The sequence below is a fragment of the Trachymyrmex cornetzi genome, unplaced genomic scaffold (genome assembly GCF_001594075.2).
Source record: "Trachymyrmex cornetzi isolate Tcor2-1 unplaced genomic scaffold, Tcor1.1 scaffold1118, whole genome shotgun sequence".
Taxonomy (NCBI): domain Eukaryota; kingdom Metazoa; phylum Arthropoda; class Insecta; order Hymenoptera; family Formicidae; genus Trachymyrmex; species Trachymyrmex cornetzi.
In genome coordinates, this window is record NW_017295674.1 from 571467 (window position 1) to 596944 (window position 25478).

The 25478-nt window shown below is 32.1% G+C and overlaps 2 protein-coding genes across 9 annotated transcripts in view; one reads left to right on the forward strand and one right to left on the reverse strand.

Moving 5' to 3' along the window:
- Positions 1-355: 355 nt before the first annotated feature.
- LOC108763515 (synaptic vesicle glycoprotein 2B) lies at positions 356-7143 on the reverse strand. The gene is made up of 11 exons (XM_018511217.1): positions 6915-7143; positions 5775-5999; positions 5444-5606; positions 4813-4934; positions 4414-4658; positions 4141-4316; positions 2354-2519; positions 2036-2150; positions 1745-1904; positions 1528-1655; positions 356-1302 (listed from the first exon to the last, which is right to left on the reverse strand). Exons 1-11 carry the CDS (start codon positions 6988-6990, stop codon positions 1250-1252), a joined length of 1629 nt encoding a protein of 542 aa, XP_018366719.1. The 5' UTR covers positions 6991-7143; the 3' UTR covers positions 356-1249.
- Positions 7144-11459: 4316 nt separating this feature from the next.
- Positions 11460-25478, forward strand: part of PIP5K59B (Phosphatidylinositol 4-phosphate 5-kinase 59B) — a 33141-nt gene continuing 19122 nt past the window's right edge. For 4 of the 8 annotated variants that reach the window (XM_018511179.1, XM_018511142.1, XM_018511188.1 and 1 more), the window contains exons 1-11: positions 11461-12385; positions 17594-17628; positions 19046-19174; positions 19593-19841; positions 19916-20068; positions 20157-20321; positions 20409-20624; positions 20714-20940; positions 21024-21156; positions 21295-21382; positions 24585-24647. In XM_018511179.1, coding sequence (XP_018366681.1) covers positions 12271-12385; positions 17594-17628; positions 19046-19174; positions 19593-19841; positions 19916-20068; positions 20157-20321; positions 20409-20624; positions 20714-20940; positions 21024-21156; positions 21295-21382; positions 24585-24647 — 1573 coding nt within the window. In that variant the 5' untranslated portion in view covers positions 11461-12270. Of the gene's footprint in view, positions 12386-17593; positions 17629-19045; positions 19175-19592; positions 19842-19915; positions 20069-20156; positions 20322-20408; positions 20625-20713; positions 20941-21023; positions 21157-21294; positions 21383-24584; positions 24648-25478 lie in introns of all 8 variants that reach the window. The other 4 variants (XM_018511172.1, XM_018511195.1, XM_018511160.1 and 1 more) reach the window with 4 other exon arrangements.

Sequence of the window (25478 nt, forward strand, 5' to 3'; positions counted from 1 at the left end):
CCTTATACAATGAGAAATGCCAGAGAAACCACGCGACCCTACGTGGTTTCATTAACAGTTAAACAAGCGTGCGATTTTATATAATATATTTTATAACGGATATTTAACTATCTAATTGTTGCAAGAACGTAATACAGTAAACAGAATTTTTATGGAGTTTTGCTAATGTATTAACTCGAAATGCAGATTATTATCAAGTAGAAGACAATTATACATTACAATTGTAGCATTACTTGCTATTTATACATGTACATTTACATAACACAGCTATGCATTTGTAATATATATATATATATAATAAATTATACAATATAATATTCATTGTACTGTATTTGTATAAACTACAATTGTGTGTTTGTAGTATAATCATTTTTCACGACTAATTGTGAGATTAAACTGTAGATACGCTGTAAAATATACACATATGTTATATTGCCATTAATATATTTGTCTGAAAATAATAATTTTTATAAATTGTATCACAGTTTTCCGCCATACACATAAAGAGCGTGAGCAATTTACAAACTCTATAATCTCGCTAACTTACTGTGCAATAATTCTTGAGAACCATGAATTTGATTATAAAATAAAAGTTTATATATTACATTTGTACAAGCTAAATATTATGAAATAGCTACACAAACGTATGATGCGCTTCGTAGTTCTCTTTATTCACATATTGTATGTCCAAAAACATTTCAGACCACAAAATATTTCTATCAGGTATTTAATCAGCTTTAATTGAAGGTAAATCAAGATAACGATACATTTAATTACAGTTTAAAAAATTCACGCTACGTTTGCACATTTTTGTCTGATTTTTTTCGAGGTGAAGACTTACGGGTAAGCAAGTTTACTTACGTCGGTACATTTTATTGCACCGATCGACGGAGGTAGCGAGGTCCTGAGATCTGCGATAAAGCTGCGTCCACACTAGAAGAAGCGCGGGATAGAGGGGGATGAGCATGTGGGTGAAGGCTGGAGGGCTCTCCAGGATGTGTCGAAAGTGAAACTCAAGGTCTCATGCAGTCTTTCGTTGTGTGGTGCATGTATATGCATGGCCATTGTCCGCCCTCATACGGGCTCGATCATAGCTCGCGATAAGCTTCGATTCAGGTCCTTCGAGCCTCCAGTTCGGCTCTGCTAAACGATTGTGGATCCTCAAAGATGAAGATGTTATTACGGAGATGATAGCAAGAAGATGAAACTCATCTTCTGCTTATAAATCTTCCTTCGATCTCTCAAGATCTTATGCCGCATGCTTGTTTGTACTTGGTAGGAAATACGTAAGAAGCAAGCACACTAAAATATTAAATTAATAGAAGGTAATAAAATAAATTAATAAAATAAGTAAAATATATAAGAAGTGATAAAGCAACGTAGCATCGAATATAAGTAAATGAAAAGTACTTCCTTTTTTATTTTGAAATATATTGATACTTGGAACACCGTGAAATTATTTTTTATTATAATTTTTCAATGTTATAATAACATATTTAAAATTTTTTTCGAATAAAAGATACTTACATGAAGTAAAACATATCAGGTTAATAATCGGTGCTACGCAACCATATTCAAGTAAAACAGGGAATATGAGATTGCCGGTCATAGATCCCAGTCTTCCTATTATCATTTCTATGCTTACTGCCATGGCTCTAATAAATAAAAAATTTGTATATATTGATTACTTTTCGCTTTATGCAAGTCGATAGTAATTATTTTGTATTGAGTTCAAACAACAAACCTCAAAGATGTGGGAAAAAGTAAAACGGTTGCACCTACTAGAACGTAGAAACTCTTACTCATTATTCCGACATATAGACACGTGAGTATAAGAGTGGATAATGTACTTGTAGACCAGATTAAAGCTACTAGACACAAAATCGAACATCCGTAGCCGACAACTATCCGAACAAGGTGGAAACAAATATCCGAAAAAGGTGGAAAGATAGAAATCATTAGTACTTCCTATCTTTTGTTCAGTATAAAAACTCTCAGTGTACAAAATATTAGAATAACATTAAAAGAAACTTACATAATAAATATTTGTGTTGCAGAAAATTAACAACAACGCTGGCACACAATATAAAAATACAAGAAGTAGCTGATACCATAACACTGTCCATATACATTGAATTTGATACAACGATCTGAAAAAATTAGTATTATTAGTAGTTGAATTAGTTCTATGTAAAAAGTGTAAGAAAATAATGAAAAAAATATCAATGTTTTTTAATTATAAAAGTTTCTTCTACGTAGATTATTTTACGTAGCCAAATATAATTGTAACGATAGATAAATAATATAAAATGTATATTAATACATGTAATTTACGATTATTAGCGTATCTTACATTCTCGCAAGTTGACCTTTCTAATGCAACAGTTTTATTTGCATTAATAGACGTCGAAATATCTAGTATTTCACAAAAGGTAGGTTCAGTTATGTTCGTATCAAGACTGTAAAAATTTTCTATCGTCGCAAAAAGTTGTGGCTGCCAGAGGCGAAGAGTATTTAAACTGTAAATACAATAAATATAAAAACATACGAGTACATTAATATATAAATGTCACATTAAAATTTGATAAACTATTTAACGTATAAAATGAACCGTTTAAATGTACTATAGAATGGCTGTATATAATCCTGAAACTTTTTTAAATAATTTAGGAATAATATTTCTTTTATCTCTTTTCATTTCAATCGTAATACTTGTAATTTGGATTTGTATTTTATCAAATGAAAAAATACAAAGTTTTTATACATATGTATATTGCAATCATGAAATAAATTTGTTATATAACTATATCCGAAAAAGGTGGAAAGATAGAAATCATTAAACAAAAAATGGCATTGTTTAATTTGGAAATCGTCTCGCTTATTTTGGTTGTTATCAATGCAACGATCTCATTAATGGAAAATTTTTACTAAGTTCGATAATGCCTCCGAGTATAAAGAGAGAATGGTATTTAATCGCAAACTGTACCCACAATTGCACAATTAAACTGGTAAACAGCAAATTTTTATTTTTGTTGCTGTCATTGGCCTAACATCTTTTAATTTAATAAAAGATTTTTGCTGGAAAATTTAGAAGAGGATTTAGTAGAACATTTAATAGAGAACTTGCAAACTGAGGATGTGTATTTAGTTACATGTTTGTCTCCTCAGCTGACATCCTTTAATTTAGTAGAAGAATTTAGTAGAACATGTGATGTAGGTACATAATATCCCGGGGTGATATGTATCCACAGATAATGAGAATACAGCTCAGTTAACAGCGAAATATGAAGAAACAGATGTGTGTGATATCTTCCGCGCTGATAAAGTCATAAATTCGCTGTCATTCAATCATCAACACGGCATTTATATGGCTAAAGATCTTACATTTTTATGACGAGTCATCTACCTACCTTATATGTTATAAAAAGTACGACTTTACGGAAGCTTTATATAAACTCGCACAAATATTACTGCTATTACCGCGTTACTCGCCATTCTGATATTTGCAATCTCATTTACAATTTCACTTTTAATTTTATATGTATATATATATATATATATGTATATATAAAATCAAAAGTTTTAGATTAACTCAGGAACCGGGTCATCTGAGGCATTCTTATACCCCGCAAAAAAATATAAATTATATAATGTTTTATATGTACTTGTTTAAGATAATACATAATTTTTCTTCTTTAATGATTATTCTTTATGAACTTTAAATAAACAATTCCATCGAAAACTCTCAATAAAAAAACGTCATATTTATTAAAATCTTAATTTTTTTAGAAATTCTGTCATAATAAGCTACTTCGCATTTCTTCTGGGTAATATTCGTTTGGTTTCTACTTACCTTTTTCAGAAAATTATGATTAAATTTATATCCATAATGTTCTTAAATACTAATAGATTGGAAAGCATTTAATAATATACAATATGTTATTAATAGTAATTTAATTTTTTATGCAAGTATCTCAGGTGATCATTTACGTAAAAAAAATTTGTGACCATTCCCCAGTTAAGCAGCTCGCGCATGAAAATAACACGGAATAAAGTTACGTTATATTTAAAAAGAATTGCTATCAATTATTATGTGGCTTGTATATATATATATATATATATAAATAATAAAATACTTACCCCAACATCAGACAAAATTGCATAATAACAAGTAATAAAATACACGACAGATTTGGGTTCAAAAACATAGGCTTCATTTGCCGAATTCCATTCTTTAAGCTCGCTTTCGTACCGCTTTGACATTTTGATTGTTCTGTAGTTGTACTACTTAAACTTACATCATCCAAAGCACGTATCTAACGATAAAAAATATATAGAAGTACTTACATCTTTGTTGTTTATAAATTATTTAAATAATTTTATGTAAAATATTACAATTAAAATTATGCTTACAGGATAATTATCCTTAGGCAGACCAGTATTTATACTGTACATCTTTTTAAAAATTTCAAGAGCATCTTTATTACGATTTTGTGTCATCAGAAATTTAGGACTCTCCGGGAAGAAAGAGAGACAACAGACACCTATCAACGATGATACTCCACAAAGGGACAGAAAGATCCTCCAGGAATTGTAGACAAAGGCACCGTCCCAAAGAACAATTGACCACTGCTGAGGAATCACTAGCCAAGCCAATGCTAACAACAAGTGCATGCATTAAATATTATTTTCACGAAAAATTAGATTTATATTAAGATTGTTGTTAATAATTATTTATATAACTTATTTTCTATAATAAATAATCCCACAAATTATTCTATTATAATATAAATAAATGCTGAAATATTTTACCTGCATTTACTACACATCCGAACGAAACCGAGAAGCCAACGAGAATTGGAATCTTCGTTCTACCACTGGCGCCATAAAATTCCGCGCTGTATGCCATAAGAGTGGCATATGGACCACACACGCTAATGTGATTAAAGTTTAATTGATCATTAATCTCTTTTATATTAAATAATTATACGATAAATGTAAAGGGTTATTACAAGATTAAAATAGATTTATTCTTTGTCTGATACTCGTATAGACTGTTTTTATTTTAAAACTGTCTGAAATATCTTAAAGTGCTCTATTATGGCTCTGTGATTATCCAAATAATACAAAGTCTAAAATTGTAACATAAGGTATCTTTAAGTGGTCTTTTAGATGCAAAAAATGTTTTATGACTCGATGTTAGACACTTTTATCTGGGTAGCTTAAAATATCTTAAGACTGTACTTAAAACGGTCCCAATAATACCAGCCTTTGTTTTTTTTAAATAGCATTGTGCGCGCGCGCGTGTTATTGAATTTAACACAACAACAATACACACACACACATACACATATATTATTAGACACTAAAATTTCAACCGTATTAATTTTTTTATTTTATTTAGCAGTTCAAATTATCTTATGTAATGTAGTATTTTTCTCACATAAGACCACTGATAAATTTGAAGAATAAAAGCGTCTCGAAGTTCTGTGAAAATCCTGAGAGTACATTGCATATACCATCCGCCATATAGCCGTATATTATAATCTTCTTCCTTCCTTTAACGTCAGCGAGGTATCCCCATATAAAACCGCTCAATAGCATACCTAACACGAATTTAATATGGATAAATTACGATAAATTTCTTGTATTTTTTCTTTTTTATATTTCTATATCATTTTAGTATCGCTTAAAAATAGTTTAAAATAGTTTTATCATTACTTGAAATAATTTAAATGTATTCAAAATAATTTCAAACGTCACATTGTACTTACCTACGTAGATAGCAGCATTCAAAAACCCTTTGTCAAACAATGACAATCCTAAATCGCACTCCGCCGATGGGAGTATCATCGACATATTAGCCGTATCTATGCTCGATGCCCAGGAGGCCGGAATAATCGCAAAAATGAGAAGATATTGAAATTTCCCGGTCCCAGCGACAGTAATCGCCGTCTCAAAATCCGCAATTTTCGCATTTGATTCATCTTCGATTACAACTACCGAAATATGTATATATAAATATATAATTTAGAAAATATGTATATATAATTTAAAAAATTATTATACATACACACAATACATTGCTTTCTTCAAAAGTGACAACTCAGAAAACGTGATTTTTAAGTTATCATGAATGAGTTACATAAGTAAACATTATCTTAATTATCAATCATCAAAAGTACATTATAATAACAATAGAATGAAGTTGTATTCAGAAGTGAATTCGCAATGATTTAATGAAAATAGAGGAATAGAATAATTTTCACACTTAAACAATGCGATCAAGAATGAAGGAAGATGTATCTAGCAGTGAATTCGCAAGTATTCAACGGAAGTAGGAAAATATATTGTTAAATTTCACACTAAAACAATGCGATCAGCGGCGATTAATTAATTTTGATTAATTTAGGAGTAATAAAATTTATACTTATTTATATTATCGTCAATGTATATTTGAATATTACACTGAAGATAACACGATTAAGATGTCGAAACGTTTGTGATTAAAATGATATATTACCGTAAGAATTCATAATAATTTCGCAAAAAATTTCCTGCATTGACTTTTTATGCTCTTTAATATTGAATTGTTTTTATAAGTACATTAGTTTAACTTTATAAAAAATTATTAAAATGTTTTGTCAGGTTAAAAAATATTTTTATCTCTTTTCTGGAATAAAATTGTATTTTTTGAATTGTCATTTTTGAAGTAAAAAAATGATATGTACGATATACACTTGTACCAAATAAATAAGTATAAATAAATCAAAGCTAAAAATAATTCTTATTAACAATAGTTGCATTTCTTAAAATATCGAAATTTATATCTATATATTTAGCAAGAATACTTCAAAAATTTCAAAATTATTTTTTAGCAAAATTTTCTTTAGTAACAAGTATCGTGTACTTACTTGAATCTCGTTGTTGAATTTGTTCCTTGTCAGGTACGTCGATTATATTAGGTTTGTTGTTAGGTTTGTTCGACATCACAGAGTATTTATTTTACGAAAAATATCAAACGGTGATCACACAATACATAATTCAGAAAATAACTAATACAATTTTCCCAATTTTAGCTATGCATGCGTCAAAACGGGGCCGCATTCAAACAGCTTCTGTGTGAGCGGTGTTCCGATAACAGTGATTATACGGCATATATGCAGCATAGATTCTGTAGGGGTAATCTTTCACGCGCAAGCTGATGAAATCACTCTACTTCCAAAGATATTTTCTCTCGTCATATTTTCGAGCTCACTTAATATCATTCAAACAATTTTATCACTTAAGTAAACTCAACCGGTTAATTTATCATATGCAGTACCGTGCTTACAATTCTAATATTTGTCGATGGAAACTTAATTAAATATAAATATATACAGGGACATTTACGTCCCTGATGATTCAATTACCTAATCATTAGGAAACACGGTTATTTATTACGGTTACGTTCCTTATTGAAAAAAAACTCATTACATAAGTTAAATTTTTTAAATGAGAAATAAGTGATGGTAACAAATTACTTTCAAAAATGATTATTCCAACCCTGAGGGTACTATTGTTATCGTTATGAGAAATTGTAACGTCATTACTAAATTTTTATTATAAAAAAAGGACAATAAAACAATAACAGTATTACAAGTAAGGCGTTTCTTATCATCCCTGCTTGTAAGTGTTAAAACTTAATTTTTCTTTAACTTTTGGCAATGATTTCTGACTTAGCTTATCAAAATGTCTTCTTGTAAAATACACCGACAACTACACGACAATTTGCATTATCACAAGTCATTCTACCTGTGACGTAATGAAAACGTGCTCATGACGTATCCAGATGAGATAAATGTGATAATAATACATAGACTAAATTGTGGAGACATAAATACATATAAGTATTACTAATTCTTTTGCTGAAGTGAGATATTCGTGGAGTTAGAAAATTTTAAAATTTTGTGTTATTGTATCAATAATAAAATATACACAAGAATGCGCGTATCATTTATTATTAACAGCTTATAACTTATATTTCCTTTGGTTTGCTGGTCAAAATGAGCCATTGTTTTCCTAAGAATTCTTTCTCGCGTGGTAAGTTCGACAGATCTGGGTGAAAGATTGATCTCAGCTGTAACTTTTCTCGAGATTTTATCACGTTGCATGTAAGTCTTACGTTAAATTATACCGCTCATCGGTATCTTTGTTCCTTTGTTGCGTCCTGTGCAGGAAATACTATATTCTTTCTGGCCTTACGCTCACGATATCTATTTAAATGCTTGGGGGATTGCGAGAAGGCTGGATGTTATACCAGACTCTTTAACTAGACGACCTCTGGGCTCTGAACACATATTAACTACGTGCTAGTATAATCACATACACATACGATTGACATTGTGATACACAGATAACACGCTAGAAAACAGAAACATCCTGAATGAAATTCTCAGAAATGTTTTATTCACACACAAAATCATAAATATAATTTTTTCTTAAGACATATTTCAAAAATATTCTTAATATAAAATACTTTTGTGAAAAGGCATGCCATAAATGAAAAAATTTATCAACATTAATTTATATATATAAGAAACAGCCGTTTTATCCTAATGTTTTTTAATTCAAGTACATTTCATTGCAGAATTATGGAGATCTACTCATTCTTTGTTAGTTGTGCGTTGATCCCACGCGGATGACTTGGCTTCATCCAAAGGAAAGACTCCTCGACTACCTTTCATCTTACTAGATTCCCGGGCTTGTCGGTACGACATCGACTCCATATACTCAACCACCTTCGAAGAAAAAGAGAAAGAGAAAAGTTATATGCAAGGACAGAGTATCGCAAGAAAGCGAAGTTCGTTTCACCGGAGTAATTAAAGTTTCCTGCATTTGAATCGCGGAATCGACGTTGCGTGGCAAGTGGCCTGCTTTACGACCGACAGTACTTTTGTCGAACAAGGAGAAATAAAAATGAGCGTCCTTTTACTAGATGAATTAGGGTCAGCAGATCGCACTATGAACTAACGTTTGTTATGCCGAAGGTCACGCTAAGGATGCTTGGAATTGATAAAGATCGTTAACAATGGATGTGTCGGCTAAATCAATGATTAATTAAATAAGATAGCTCACCCGAGTATGAAATGACATCCAATAGGAAGTTCGAAATATTTCCAGCAATGAGTTACAACTATACACTGTTCGACTACATTTGTAATTAAATATTAAATATGTTGTTTCTCACAACGTTTAAGATTAAATAAAAATATATAGCTTGTCAAAAAATGTTTAAAATAAATAATATATACATAACGATTTAATAAGGTAGCCATTTAATGAAGTTAAAAATAATTTCTTGCTACAAACGGAATCTATAAATTTTATATAAAATCGTAAGGGAAGTGAACTTACATATATCTCAAGCAGAACACAAGTCATGATATAAAAACGACTTTAAAATAATTATTAAAAGTTATTTTTCAATCATTCAAGATTCACTTTAACGTTATTTTGACGTGTTGTTCTCCTTAGATGGTATGTGATGATACCATTAAACATAGGCGATATGAAACAAGATTGATATGAAAAATTTTATTGAATTAATGTGTTGTACGCGGAAGTATCCGGACAAGAGATGGACAACAAACTCCAGGATGAAATTACGGAAGTTTTGCTGAGTTTGATAATTAATTACATGTTCCACCGTATAAATCTCATCTGTCTAATGCACATTAAGCGAAACGTTTTATATGAACTATCTTGCGCGATCACTATATGCTCCATAATGAATGCAGCCGACATAATTAATTAATGATACACGACGCTCGTGACTGATCATTGGGCATGCTTCGTTTTCTGACAGGCAAAACAGCTGATACTTATTCAGATTAATGAATATATTCGTTGAAATGTGAACAACTTACAAAGATACATTAATTTAAAGTATATTAGACCTGCGAACACCATTACCAGTTAAGAAAATTTCAAAGTAAATATCGATTAGAGTTAAAAAAATGTTAATTTGTTTATAGAAAAATTCTAAGTAACTTAAATAAGCTTAATTTATTACATGATTATTAAAATTAATTATTATTTCTTCTAAATTATACAAGTTTATTATATATGTCAAATGGTGTTTAAATGTATAACCTTATTATTGTAATCGATGTAGCCCATTAAGATTTCATATGTAAGTGCGCTGCTAATGCTCAGAAGAAATATTCTTTGCAATAATATGTTATTTAGAAGCCACTTAAACTTAATCATCATGTAGAGCTGAAATATATAAACATATAATTATATACTCTGCATTATCCAATTGGTTAATAGATATTTTACTGATTGTACATACATTACGAACGATATATATCCATCAAAAGTTAGTTGCTAAATAAATAAATCTTGTGCATCATAAGCACTAAATTCAATAAAGATATTATATATTAATATTAAGTGTACTGGAATATCAGTTAAGAAAATTTTTGAACAAATACCGATTAAAATTAAATATTTTTATGTAATGTAAACAAGGATAAAAACATTAAAATTTATCGAAATTGAGGCAAGATTTTGCTACAAAATTTGATTAGCGACGAACTTCGGATTTAATGAGATTTATTATTTGTGTATGCAAGATAAAAAAAATAACAGCAGAAATAAATAATATTAGAGAAATATTGAAATTATTAATTTTTATTTAATTGTAATTTTTATTTAAGATAAAATGCAATTTTTATTTTGGATAAAATGTTAAAATGATTTTTTATCATTTTTATCCCAATAAACACAAACTAAAAGTGATATAACATCAATGTTATAATTTCACATGTGTTGTATTACACTTATATTGTTGAGAATTGTTATGAAATTATAACAATGTTATGTGTTACTTTCATTTAATGTTTACTTTTACTGAATATTATTCATAAGATTATGCAGACATTGTCATTTAGAATACATTTCGCATTTTTATTTCAAAACGCACATATTAAAAAAAATCTAAATTTATTATTTATTTCTCTCATATTTTAATTTTTATATAATTATTTGTTCAAAAGTTACAAAGGAAATATTCATAATTTACACACAAGATATATTAGCATTGCATTATACATAATATTACAAATCATATTTTTCTTTTCCTAATTACCAGGTACATAAATATTCAATGTAACCTCGAGAAAGTAAATTCCATAAAAAATTTCGACACCTACATCGACATTTACATTAATTAAAATCATTACATAAATGAGGAAACATTCTCGCAATCTGAAACGATCACTAATACACGTTTCTACCAATGTAAATTAATTTCGATTTCGGTTAAATTTGCTCTTCATTATTTTCTAATTTCTAGAATTAGAAAAGGATGAAGAGTTAGTTAAGCCGAGATTAAAATAAAACTACATTGACAAAAAAACGAGCATGAAAGAGAGAATAACGTGAATGTATATTAACACACCCTTAAATTTTCCAGTTATTCCGATGCTCCGTGTTCTCTAATCACGCTTTCCGCTTACTTTCGCTTCTGCAATTACGTGCGATCAGTGCGCGCACATGTCAAGAGCGCGCGAATTTGCGCGAAGAATTCAAACGTAACGACGGCGCGGTGCGGTGGCATTTTCGCCGCGCGGCCGTCTGGCGGCGCCAGTGTCATGACGCGTCGCGCAGCGCCGCGACGACGTTCGGTCGATAAACGGCGGGACACGGAACTGGAAGGTTCTCTGGAGGCGCTCTCGGCGCTCTCGCGAGTATCGTCGACGTCGAACAGTCGTGAAATACCGTGTCGCACCGTGTCGTTCGTGTCCTGTCGCTGTCAGGTTCGAGGGCTGAGGATTTGCAACGCGGGACTCTAGGCAAGGTTCTTTCTTTCTCTCCGCGCGCGATTCGAGGAAGCCGTGAGTGAGGCATATTACAACTTTCCAACGAGCGGCGGAATCCGGAACCGCGGGCGCGCAGCGCGACTGATGTCGCGCGGGACGGCGCGGCGGTACTCCGACGACGACGGGTCGCGTCGTAATCAATCGTGATCGGTCGCGCGCGTCGTGAGTCGTCTACAACGAACGGGTGGCCGCCGCCCGCCGCCCGCGGCACGGTCTTCGCGCGCCAGCAGTCCGTCGAAACATGCGTCCGTTGCGGGGCGACGAGAACCGAGCGACAACCGAGGAGGCTCCTTCGAGGAACTGTCAGGGGGACCGTCGCCACCACCATCGCCGCCGACGCCGCCACCACCACTGCCGTTACGCGTGAGTCAGTGCGAGATCGGACGGAGGCGACGCACGCAAAATGGCTTCGGGCGACAATGTCGACGTGATCGAGGTGGTCGAGACGAGCTTCCCCGTGCCGGTGCAGCCCACGGTGGATCATCTCAGACCGGAGCAATCCACCATCGAGGAGGACTGTGAGTGACACCCGTACTCCGTTTCGTCTCCCTCCTCCTTGCCGCGTGCCTAAGATCATCCATTGTGACCTAACCTATACCGCGACCCCGGACGCCGCGTCGGGCGTCGGGCGTCGGGCGTCGTTTCTCGCTCGACGATGATTTTCTCGGCTCTCGCGAATCACCGTGGCTGGAATCGCGACCTGATCGCGATGCTCGCGCCTCGCACGCGGCCTTGCGCTCCTCGCGTTCGATCGAAGATCTGTTTAATGTTAACTGACCGTGTTTGACAGCTAATGGGTGTCACCCGACCTACAAAGCGCGAACGTGAGAGTCCGTACGTGTCGTCCGAGACGTGGGGAACGTTTCTTTCGAAATGCGCTCCGCGTGTCGACGACGTGGCTCCTTCCTGCGAGCTGCGAGGTAATCGATCGATGGATAAATTTGACGGTCTCCGAACCATTTCTGTCCTCTTGTCGTTTTCACGATGCAATGGGTATACCTTTTCATTCGATGACACAATTGACACGAGTCAACGCAAGTATCGTTCTGTCTTTATTACTCATGAAATGCCAAGAAAGATGGGAAGACGTTGGTGTTAATTTGTGTTAGTAATAACGAATTTGATCGTTATTTGCATTACACTAAATTAGTGTACATTAAAAGCTGTTGTACATGAAATTAGCAAAGCTAAATATAAAGCATAATAAATATTTTAAATAATTAAATACCTGATGATACTAGGCCTGTTTTTTTACCCAACGAAAAATGGCCGTCAATTAGACATCGTATCGACGTTTAATTGATGTCGAAATCACTGATATTACATATTCAATATTGACTCAACATCAATTCGATGAATCATTTTATCGCTAGACAGCTGAATTTCTTGGTTTATCTTTTCGTTGGGAAAATAAAGAGAAAAAGTGAACTATGCCTGAGAAGTTTAGTTGGAAAAAACACCTATTGTTATTTAACAGAATATATATATTATTTTATTGACAATGAAATCAAAGTTGATTAAATTATGACACTGTATTTTGGATACTTTATATAAAATATCCTTACAATAATGTGTACTAATCCATTATAGTGTAAGTGATCGAATTTATCATAAATAAAAAGCATCCAATCTCGTAGCGGAATATACGTATCATTTTGCTCGCATCACAAGACAGTAAAAATTCGTTTCGATTGCGAATAATAAAAGTTTGCGTGCCAAGCCGAGATTTCTCCTATATTTGACAGCTGATAGCTGTCAATCGCGACATCGAATAACATGAAACGGCTTTCGGGAAATTTTAAATCTTCGGTGTGTATGCTCCATGCTTGAAAAAATCCGACGTTACGAAGACGAACGACACAGTTGAGAAACTTGTTCCGACATGATCGTCTGTCGTGTATGTAGAGGTGATTAGTTTTTAACGCACTGTTAACTTGCACTGTTAACTTGTGTTAAAAATTAATCTCCTCTACAACACACACGGCGATAGTGTATCGCCACGTAGCGAAGGGCGCATTTAAGGAGAATAACATCTTCAGTCTACATCCCGAGACTTGTGTATCCTTAGATAAAAACATCACACATTCCACGCATGACACACTTTCCTTCCACGCGACACACATTACGTAATTACAGAGATATCTAGCATTGAAAACTGCACAGCGAAGCTCGACTTGTAAAAATAACAAATACAATGAATCTTTGTTCTCAATTTACATTTGGTAAATTCTATTCTATCGGGATGTCCAAAAATTGGAAACACTCGATTGAATGGATAATGCCATTGAGATCTTTCCTCGAAGAGCCAGGCTCGTCTCTCATCATTTCGTTAAAGAGGATACACTAGTTAACGTTTTATTACGCGAGAATTCTCATATGTTCGTGACATTTTAATACAAGAGTGAAGAAGAAAGAGACAAAAAATTAGGGACATATACGAGTTTCGGTGTCATCGACCGAACTATTATATTTAGCGAGTACGTTCGGGTTTCATCTTCGCCATTGCCATTGCTGACTCTAATCGAGTATGCGAATTCCACGCTTGATTTTCACTCCATGTTCGATTTGCCGAACGATCCGCCTGATACACTACGATTTATTCGCCACGACTCCAGCACTGTTAGATTCATAATGTCAAATTCTACCCAATTTGAGTTATAATTATACTCAATTATACCCTATTAATTTTTAATCATTTTTTATAGGTCGTCACTGCTCTTATTTAATATGTCGTTAATTGAACTGAAACAACGGAATTGAATATTTTAATTGAAGAAATGTATTGAAGACTCGAATTTAGTTTATTATTTACTAAGTGCACACATCGATATGGATGTTGTTTACTTTAAAACTAAACAGTCCAGCAAACGTTATATAAGCTGACGTTATTTATTATTTTAATGTTAAAGACGTCATTTGAATGTCAAAACGACGATAAAGCGTTCACTTGTTTGCTGGAAATTCGACCATAGAAATGAATTAATTTACATTTTAACACGTATACGTAAAAAATAACAAAATGTTAACTCAAAGGATTGAATTATCATTGCTCTTTTGATCTTTATCGAATGATGAATTCGGTCACTCGCACTATACTGGTAACTGGATTAGCTCACATTAAAGGCTGCTTAATGTAAAGTACATTTTGGCATAATATAATTGTGACAATGAAACAATACATATTCTATACCAAATAACGCGACAATATCATTATTGGATATTTAATCATTAAAAATATTTATATGCTTTTACATTTAACTTTGTTAATCTCATGTAGAGCAGCTTTTAGGATGCACTAATCTAGTGTAATGGAAGTGACCGGAATTCGTTATGACAGTGAAGATGACAGCACACGCGATTTGACAGCCGATGGGGCATCGAGCCAACGACGCTGCGAGACGGCACGTGGAAACCCGTGCTCCAGAATTCGCGTGGAGTTTGCCACACGGTCGCGATAATGCCACTATTATCGGATTCGCGCCATCCGAAAAATAGATTTTTTTCCCTGTCGTAGGAAAACATCGCCTACAAAAGTAGAACGCGCATTGGAAAGCGATACTGCATGCCCGAACTGTTTCTCTTTTTCGAAAGATAACAACTTCCCCTTTATCAAGCGAAAGATTCTTCCTTCGCCTAGAAAATCCTTCGGCGCTATATTCAATTATTGACACGAATCGTACTTTTACAAGTAAAGAAGAATTTTGTTAAATTTTGGACTATTTTTTATTTCATTCTTATATCTTTCGATAATGGAAGAAGTTATACCTATATATTCTTATCGCGTTTTATTCTTGAAATTTGAAGTTCGTAAAATGTCATATTATATATTCAGTGATTTTAGTTCCTTCTTTCTTTTAGATTCTAGATATTTCAAATGAGATCTCTTTCTTTCTCTTAAACATTATGTGAAATAAATACTCGAAACATATTATTTCTTGAGTTTTCGATAGGAACCGTGTTAAATTTTAGATTATTTTTTTCATCCCATCCTTGACAGATGAAGGAAATTGTATTCTCATTACATTTTATTCTTGAACAATCTTAAAATTTGCGATGTGAAATATCATATGTTTAGTGACTTTAATTTTTTCTCACTCCTGTTTAGACATCTCAGCTGAGATTTCTTTATTCATATTTTCTCTTTTACTACATGACACATAATAATCGAAACGTATTATTTTCTGAGTTTTTGATTACATTGGATACGAAAGAACAAGAGAATATTATCTCGTTGAAGAATGTCTCTATTATCTCAAGGATGAGAACCTTAAGCGTTTACATAACACAATTCATTTTAGCTGCTTCGAAAGAAAATAGTTTCACACGTTTTTTCGCGATGTGTGAAAAGCGACGTTCACAAACGTAGATTCTTCTCTGCAAATATCGCGTATCATGCGTAGCTTTAAGAAATTCATTGATGGTATGTTTTGGTGGGGGTGCTGTTACCGGCGCCGCTTTTTTACGGTTTTTGTTGTTGAAAAAAAATTATTTTCAGCCGAACAAAGACCACTGCACGCGTTTGAATCACGAGCTCACAACGGGAGACGAGGGTTAAAAATAGAAGGCTAAGTAAGGACATCTTGACTCGTTGTACCCTTATTCTACAGGCTGTATCATCCCAAGGGCCTTTTTCACTCGATATCGCAAACCGCTATTTCCACGTACACGTGCCGCTTTTTCTACAATATCAAACTGGATACTGTACGCGATAATTAGTTAATTCAAAATTCACTAGAAGCGATGAACAATTTGCCATTTGTTATCAATAAATCTATCGATGATTCACAGACTTGTTCTGGCGACTTTTCATCTTTAATAGCGGCTTCGTATTTTGATATTTTATTTCAAGAAGTCAATATTTCAAATAGATATGTGAGGTGCCATTTTTTTATTATAATAAAAACATTAACACGTCCACTTTACATTTATTTATGAAAATTAATAACTTGTAAATACGAGAAATTGTATGTGTAATATGATATATAATTACATAATTCATACAGTATTGCTTCTTCAATAAAATACAGGAAAGCAGAGATACAGTAAATTTTAACAATTAATTAATCACGTTTAATAATAAGTGTGCAATAGAAATAATCATGGAATGTCAGAAAGCTGTAAATATACTTTAGTAATACATATATGCGTGTTGTATTATGAAAGAAGCAATCTCGCTTCAGTGAATCGATAGTGTAAAAATATCGTTGAAATCATACATTGTTTCTAATATCTAATATTCATTTTCTTGAATTACACTTAAAAAATTGTTGATTTCGCGTATAGACTCAAATTTTTTATATACGTATCAATATTACTTTTATTATATTCGTACACATACATTTCTATGAAAAATTATTTTTGAAAAATCTTTTTAACAAAAAATGTTGGATTTCCTTATTTATTATATCAAGATGGATGTTTGTAATAACTAGATATATAAAATAATATCTAGTTCTTACTTAATTATTTAACAGAATTTATGCATGTAAAATTTCAATTTTATTATCATATTTTTTAGTTTTATCAAAATCTATTATATGACAAATTGAATTATTTATCATTATTTTATCAATAAGAAGAGCATTTAATTCTACGAAATTTCATATATTATATGTTTATTTTTACGGAATCGCGTTATCTAACTTGAGCTCTGTTTATTATCAAAATACATAGGTAGGTACATTATTTCATACGACGTGACTAAAATGCCTTTGTTTTTTTTACAGATAAGTCGACCGGAGAGAAAATAACATCATTTGACGTAAGTATCAATTTTTCTTTAACTAAATAAATGCTATTTTTTAAATATTCTCCCAAAATGTATGTGTTTCAGTTAAATGACAAAATCGATTTTATTTGAATATTTTATTAGACTCCAATGACCTAATGTTTAAATAATTACTAGCAATTAATGTAATCATATAAATGGAAATACAAACATACATGTATCTTCGTACGCACATGTCAAAAGTCAACTTGTAAATAATAATTTCATTGTTGATTTAGCAATTCAAATGAAAGAACTACGTTCATTTACTGCGAATTTCAATCAAAATCCTTTATATTCTGTTATGTCTTTCTTAATTTAATACTCCCTTATCTTCCTTCGTTTTCTAATAAATAATTAATATTTTTTATATGGATTTGTCAAGTTTTTATTTCTCAAATAATTTTAAAAAGGAAGCATCTACGAAAAAGCCACTTTGATTCGTAATGTGCTGCATTTCATCATCTTTTAATTATTTTTCATTAACACTCGCTCCATTTTTGCGTGGATCCATATTTATATTGCATTTATTACTAATCGTGATCGCTTAAATGTATGCTTTTTATTTGATTTTTATTCTATAAATACATTCAATGCACGATCGTGCATTATTACCTTCCAAATAAAATTCATGTCGAATGCAAAAGATAAGATGGGAATAAAGATAATAATCTGGAACAAGTAAATTGCCTGATATCTTTTGAATTAATTCGAAATAGATCAACATCGACCATACCATAAGATTTCTTTAATCTTCTATTTACAACCAGTCGCGCCAGATATATCCTAAGTTTACTCGCGAAATCATTTCTATTTTTGTACGACGTACAGATCTGCCCGTCATGGATAATTTACACTCGAGCGTCCGCAGGATCGATTCTTGCACGCTTGCGAAAGAGTCAAATTGTACGCAAAACGGGTTCTCGAATTTGCGACTTGATCTTGTTATTATGACTCGCGAGACACGCTTAAAAATACAGATAAGAGAAATATATTATAAATCACTGTTGCACGTGAACGATTATCGCGGATATCATGCTTCGATAATCACATATTTTTGCAAAATGTATAACTAATCGCAGCGATATCTATCACAACGAAGCAATATCTATGAATCCCCTTTTCTTCTTATAATCATTCATGTGAATCGCGAGTAACCGGAGACATCTTCGGTATTTCCTCCTATGGTGCTAAATACTCTGCTACAACAGATAGTTTGTGATGTGTATATACTGAGACCTTGCGTAATGCGAGCTAGCCGGAACACATATAACTTGTTACATATAAATTCTCGCTCTGCGCATTTTAGATTGCATTGAATTATTATTATTATTCAAAGTGAAACTATTTTCCTTGAGTATATGTTTGGTGTTAACAAGAATGTGTTATGTACTATCAATTATCTTTGCAGAGCTCAGTAGTACAACATGGTACGACAGGTGGCAAGACCCTCGTGGGGGTATCAAGAAACAAATCGGAACGAGAGAGGAAGATTGGGCATCGAAGAGTTGGAGTGGGAGGTGAAATCACATATAAGAAGGTATGGGAAGAATGCTAATGTAGCACTCCTAATAGATAGTTTCTTCTAGATTTTGCGCTTTGTAATCAAAGTTAAAGAGTATTATTAAGTGAAAGAGAAAGACTTAATAAGCTTATACTATATTATGTTTAGCAGTATGAGTGGTAAGGTCTTTTGATGTTAATAAAAAAGATAAGCTACTTTTCTTATTCAACTATCAATGAGAGTGATGATCAGCTACATATGTATTTACTGATTCAATCACCTGATATAATTATTGTAGGAGAGATTAGACTTTCTTTATTTAATAGCATGGGACATTACTGTCTTTTTCTTTATTAATATTGTAGGCATGATATAAAATTAAAATCAATAATATTTGTAATTTTATATCTTCACGATTAGTTAAAAAAATATATTTTTTATTTATTTTATACAGATTCAAACGACACAAATTATGGGATCTATTCAATTGGGTATACAGCATGCTGTTGGCGGTCTTGCAAGTAAACCGGAACGTGATTTATTAATGCAAGACTTTATGACGGTAGAAACAACGAACTTTCCTAGTGAAGGATCAAATCATACTCCAGCCCATCATTTCTCGGAGTTTAAATTTAAGAACTATGCACCTATTGCATTTCGTTATTTTAGAGATCTGTTTGGCATTCAACCGGATGATTTTTTGGTAAACAAATCTCAGAAATTTTTTTCTTTATAAATTATAACATTATGTACTAATAATAAAACTTTCATTTTTAGATGTCAATGTGTAGTGCACCATTGCGTGAGTTATCAAATCCTGGCGCCAGTGGGAGTATCTTTTATCTAACAGATGATGATGAATTCATCATAAAGACTGTTCAACACAAAGAAGGAGAGTTTTTGCAAACTCTGCTTCCAGGATATTACATGGTATGTTCTAGAAGTAGATAATTACACAATATAATATTATTTTTAACACACAAAGCTTTTTTTATAACAACAATATTATTTCCTGCAGAATCTAAATCAGAATCCAAGAACATTATTGCCAAAATTTTTTGGATTGTACTGCTATCGATGTAATAGTAAAAATGTTAGATTAATTGCTATGAATAATCTTTTACCTTCATCTGTAAAATTGCATCAAAAATATGATTTAAAAGGGTCTACATACAAAAGAAAGGTTTGTAATATTTTATATGAATATGTATAAATATTATATTTCAATATATATAATTTTATTTATTACGTTACATATTAAAAATTCTAGGCATCGAAAACAGAACGTTCGAAGTCTTCACCAACGTATAAAGACCTAGATTTTATAGAACATCATCCAGAGGGTATCTTTTTAGAAGCCGACACATATGGTGCACTAGTAAAAACTATTCAACGGGATTGTCGTGTATTAGAAAGTTTCAAAATTATGGATTATTCTTTACTTGTTGGAATCCATAATCTTGACCAGGCTGCAAAAGAAAAAGCTGTAAATATCATGACATTTTGCATATCACGTAAATGTCAGTATATATTTGTCTTTACATACATACTATACATATACATAATATATTATAGCAAGAACAAAGATTATCGGCAAGTGCCGATGAAGAAATTGATGAAATGGGTGGCGAAAGTGACGGATTCATTCAATCCGAGAGAGAAAAACAGAGAGAGGATAGAATAGGCGCTGCTGCTTTAAATCGATCACGTAGTATAAATCGTCAAAGGTTGGTTGCTCATAGTACAGCGATGGAAAGTATTCAAGCTGAGAGTGAACCAATAGATGAAGAGGATGATGTACCGTAAGCACGATACATGTAACTCTTACATGAATGTGTTAATATGTTTTTAATTATAATAAATTTTATTTTTATGTTCCTAACAGTACAGGTGGCATTCCCGCCAGAAACGCGCGTGGTGAACGTCTTTTATTGTTCCTTGGAATTATCGACATTTTGCAAAGCTACAGGTTGAAAAAGAAACTGGAACATACGTGGAAATCGATGATACATGATGGGGTAAGTGACGTATATATAGCACACATGCGCGCGCGTGAATTTATAGATTTCCTTTTAATTATCATACTCTCTTTGATCTCCTTTTATTGGTCTCAACATCCTATTGTTAATATAGAAGAAATGTTTTTATTTTCTAAGGACACTGTATCAGTTCATCGGCCAGGATTTTATGCGCAACGCTTTCAGGATTTCATGGCCAAGACAGTATTTAAGAAAATACCATCACGTAAGTACTATCCGAATCAACCTGTCCTAACAAGTTTGACTACAAGATTACACTCAGCAAAACTCGCTAATTTATGAGTAATTTCACGCTTACTTACCTATCGGTAGTCATTGTTTTCTGGTTGATCACATTAATTCGGCGCATTAGACAAGAGATAACTGACTTCCTACAAAGGCAGAAAATAAGTTTTAGCTGTAATTAGGAAAACTAGTCATTGTAAGATACTTAAATTGTGAAAGTCAAAACCTTTTTTGTTTATACTAACAATATCGATATTGTGATTCAACCATATACAATGCTATCGAATTGTATCTTTTATTGAGGCATTTGAGATATATTTTAAACATTTAATGATACGAAAAATGAGAGTAGGACAAAAGTATATTATAAATGAAGCTCAAAACTGGTACTTACAATATATATAGTATTATAATGATATATAATTAGGTACTTATATTGTTACTTAAAAAGCATATACCAATCCTCATAGACAGCAGTAAGCCGTAAGCTAGAAACATATTTTTCTTCTTGTTACAATTTGCTGCAAAACTCGTTTACTTAATTTATTTGTATAGTTACATGTTCTTTTATTTAGCGTGTAACAAACTTATTAACGAATTGGAACATTTAGGACACCCAACAAAATATTAGCTTTCACAAACATCTTACTCATACTACTATTATCAGGATTGACACAAGCGATGCCAGTTTTAATAAATACTCTAGTTATTTGTATTTTAAGAATGTTGAAAGCGCAAGTCAGCGACTCAATTTTGTCCTAACAGATTTTATCACAGATTTAGCCGTCCAGAAAAATGTTCTAATGATTATAATAGCGTTATAAGATATTTGAGTGACTGCAGAGAATGCGACAAATACTGTGCGGATATCCGAAAATTATCTAGAGTTGGTGCTTGCATCAATATCATGATTCAAATTTTATTCATCTATCAGTGCCTTGCGTAAGTTAATGAAATATCATGCATAATTAGAATTATTTGTTAAATAAGAATAATGCGCTTTTTATCTCAACGAGTGCGATATCAATAGAATTCAATCCGATCCAAAACAGAGCTTTTCGGATACCTGCATTCGTTTCAAATCAATGCTGTGAATAAGAATATTTTGGGTTTATGAGTGTCAATTGATCATTTTTGGGTTTTGTTTTGGTGTAACTAATTGCTAACACAATACACGTTTGTATATTTTATTATATATAATTTTTCTAAGAATTGGAAAGAGTAAGGGCACTAGGAGTCAGGCACAGAAGACGTCGCGCAAATAATACACTCTTTATAAGTGTATTATTTGCGCGACGTCTTCTGCGCCTGACTCCTAGTGTCCTTACTCTTTCCAATTCTTTGATTTATAAGGAGTCTTGATTAGTTTGATTTATTAACGGATTTATAATTTTTCTATAATTTATAATAATTTTTGTTTTTGAGTTCAACCGTATTGTGCATTTTATATTTTCTTTCGATACACAATTTTTTTTATATATTTGTTTAAAAAGAGAAATAGTGAATTACCAATCACTGGTGTCCACAGATATAGCTGAGTATTTTTTATATATCGATATTATTAATCTTGACTTCCATTAGTATTCTTATATATTAGATTTTATTCCGAGCCATGTTTGAAAAAAACAATCATCTCAAAGCAAAATTTTTATAAAATGCTATATAAAAGCTAGAATCAAATATTTTTTACTTATTAATAACTTTTCCTTGATATAGTCTATAATATAGCTGAAGATATGTATGCATCTGTTAGTGTACAGATTATCACAATCACAATTTTTATCGTTTAGATCTTTCAGTCTATCAATAAATATCATGTGCCAAAATTTTATATGAAATTTCTTTAATGTCAAGGATAAATAAATCTTAATGAGAAAAAAGTTTCTATTTTATCGATGCGCCAAAGTAATCATTGATATATTTTCGTTCATCAGAGCTTATTAGTACAAAAAGATATAGTAGAACGCACGAAATACATCCGAGCATTTAAGTAGCGTATTTAATACAGCTTCAAAAAGAAAAAAAATGCATGCCATAATTTTTTCGACACAAAGGATCTTTATATAGAGATGCTAGTTTTGTGCGATCTATGTATCTGTAGAAGAATCTCTGCGATATATAAATAATGTTGAACGTATATATTTTTGGCAATAGTAGCAAATGTAGGACCACGTGGGTGTACGAGATTAATTACAAAAAGAGTGCGAGAGTGTGAGAGCGAGAATAATCGGTAGAAGTAGAATTTTTTTTATTGTAAAAATATTCAGCTATTGACTGAACGTGGGCACCATTGTACATATTTATATATTTTACAATAAACATTTTCGCTGTTTATACAACTTCATTTCATTTATGAGCCCACCCGTACACTTATAACTTACTGTACTATTACTACTACTTTTACTATTACTACTACTACTACCACTACTACTTTAACTATTATTACTACTACTGTTACTGTTACTACTAATGCTGTTACTTTTACTATCATTACTTTTGCTATACTAGTACTATTACCATCATTATTGACGTCGTTCCTTATTATGACATACATTCCCTAGTAGTCGTTATTCATATTAAGTTTTTTGCACCATCAGCGGGTTACACTTTGTATATTGTCTTAATATTGTATCGTGCAATGTGTTTGTTGTGTTACGTACGTTTGCGTTTTGTTGATCACCTATACTTTATTATATGACTAAACAGATTACAATTGACAGCCCAAACATCTTAGGGAAAGTCATAATTAGTGTAATATATTTTTTAAATTACCATACGTTAAAACATTATTTAAACAGCAGAAACTTGAGTCGCATAAATCTTCGAATGCAACAAGATTCAATTGGTCTACTCAGATAATAACTTGCAACGGTATCTACGATATTAATTTTTCCTATCCGAGGACCCAAAAGAAATACAACCTTAAGATCGCCTTGTATTTCAACTTTCAACATGTTTGGAAATTAAGTGTACCCTGACTTTTCTTTAATGTTTCTATCTATTCTCGGCAGTCCCTATGATTTTATCATTTGTTCAATGATTCGGTATACATAATCATATTATAAACGGTATTAGCTAAATGTTAATGTTTCTCTGTGTCCCGTGCACTTCTTTTCGTGTCAACCCCCAATGACCTCATCTGACCTGCTACCGATCGAAACTCGAAAATTGAATACCAAAAGTGGACCTGCCTGAGATTAAGGGGAATCACCGCAAATTCCGTAACCTCGTCACCAGCTATATAGGTAACTCTGTCTATGTGTGTGTCCATCTGTCCATTTGTGTACGAATATATGTTTGTTTTCACAAGATCCTCTGCCTGTATATGCATTTCTTCTTATGAACTATCTGTTTTTCATTGATTCTATTCATTGATTTTACAATATGTGGATTTATCTTACCTCTTATGTACACACAATTTTGCATTGAGCAGATAAAATCTATCACAACTTTTGTCTATCACAATTTTTTAGAAGAATTTGAATAATTGTTTTAAAATAATTGCAAATATAATTTACAAAGTTAATGTTATATTCCTCTGCATGTGATATATTCGAAGATAAAACGATATTCATTATATTAAAATGTTACATGTTTATTTTTATATTTTTTTACTTGATGAATTAAAATTGAAAGGAATACAATAGATTAATTTATTTAGAAAAGTCAATTACACTCACATATCTGAGAAGTTTGTTTTACATTTTACAATATGGATATTTTTTTTACACGCTACAATTTTAAACGCAACTTTTTATGTTTATTACTAACACATGATTTTTTTAAACTTGAATGTTTATACTGATCGAAAATATTTGTTAAGCAAACTAAGTGAAATTAAGCAGCAGAATTATGTAAATGAATCTTTTGAACATCTTTGTGAGTGTTTTTTATTTCTAATTTTATCGCTTTTTTGCTTATGAGAATTGTATGCCTGATACATGTATTTTTTTTATCATTCTTCGCACATATATCCGTTCTCTGTTTTTCTAACATACATTTTGCAGCCCAAGAATTTTATTATAAATCTAGGTCTCTCATTCTTCTTTCAATATATCCAAGAATAACATCTATAC

Coding starts and splice junctions, on each gene's coding strand:
- LOC108763515 (XM_018511217.1), bottom strand. CDS start 6,990: ATGTCGAACAAACCTAACAACAAACCTAATATAATCGACGTACCTGAC. Junction 4,659..4,812: donor CGGATGTGTAGTAAATGCAG/GTAAAATATTTC, acceptor ACTTGTTGTTAG/CATTGGCTTGGCTAGTGATT. Junction 4,317..4,413: donor TGCCTAAGGATAATTATCCT/GTAAGCATAATT, acceptor TTTTATCGTTAG/ATACGTGCTTTGGATGATGT.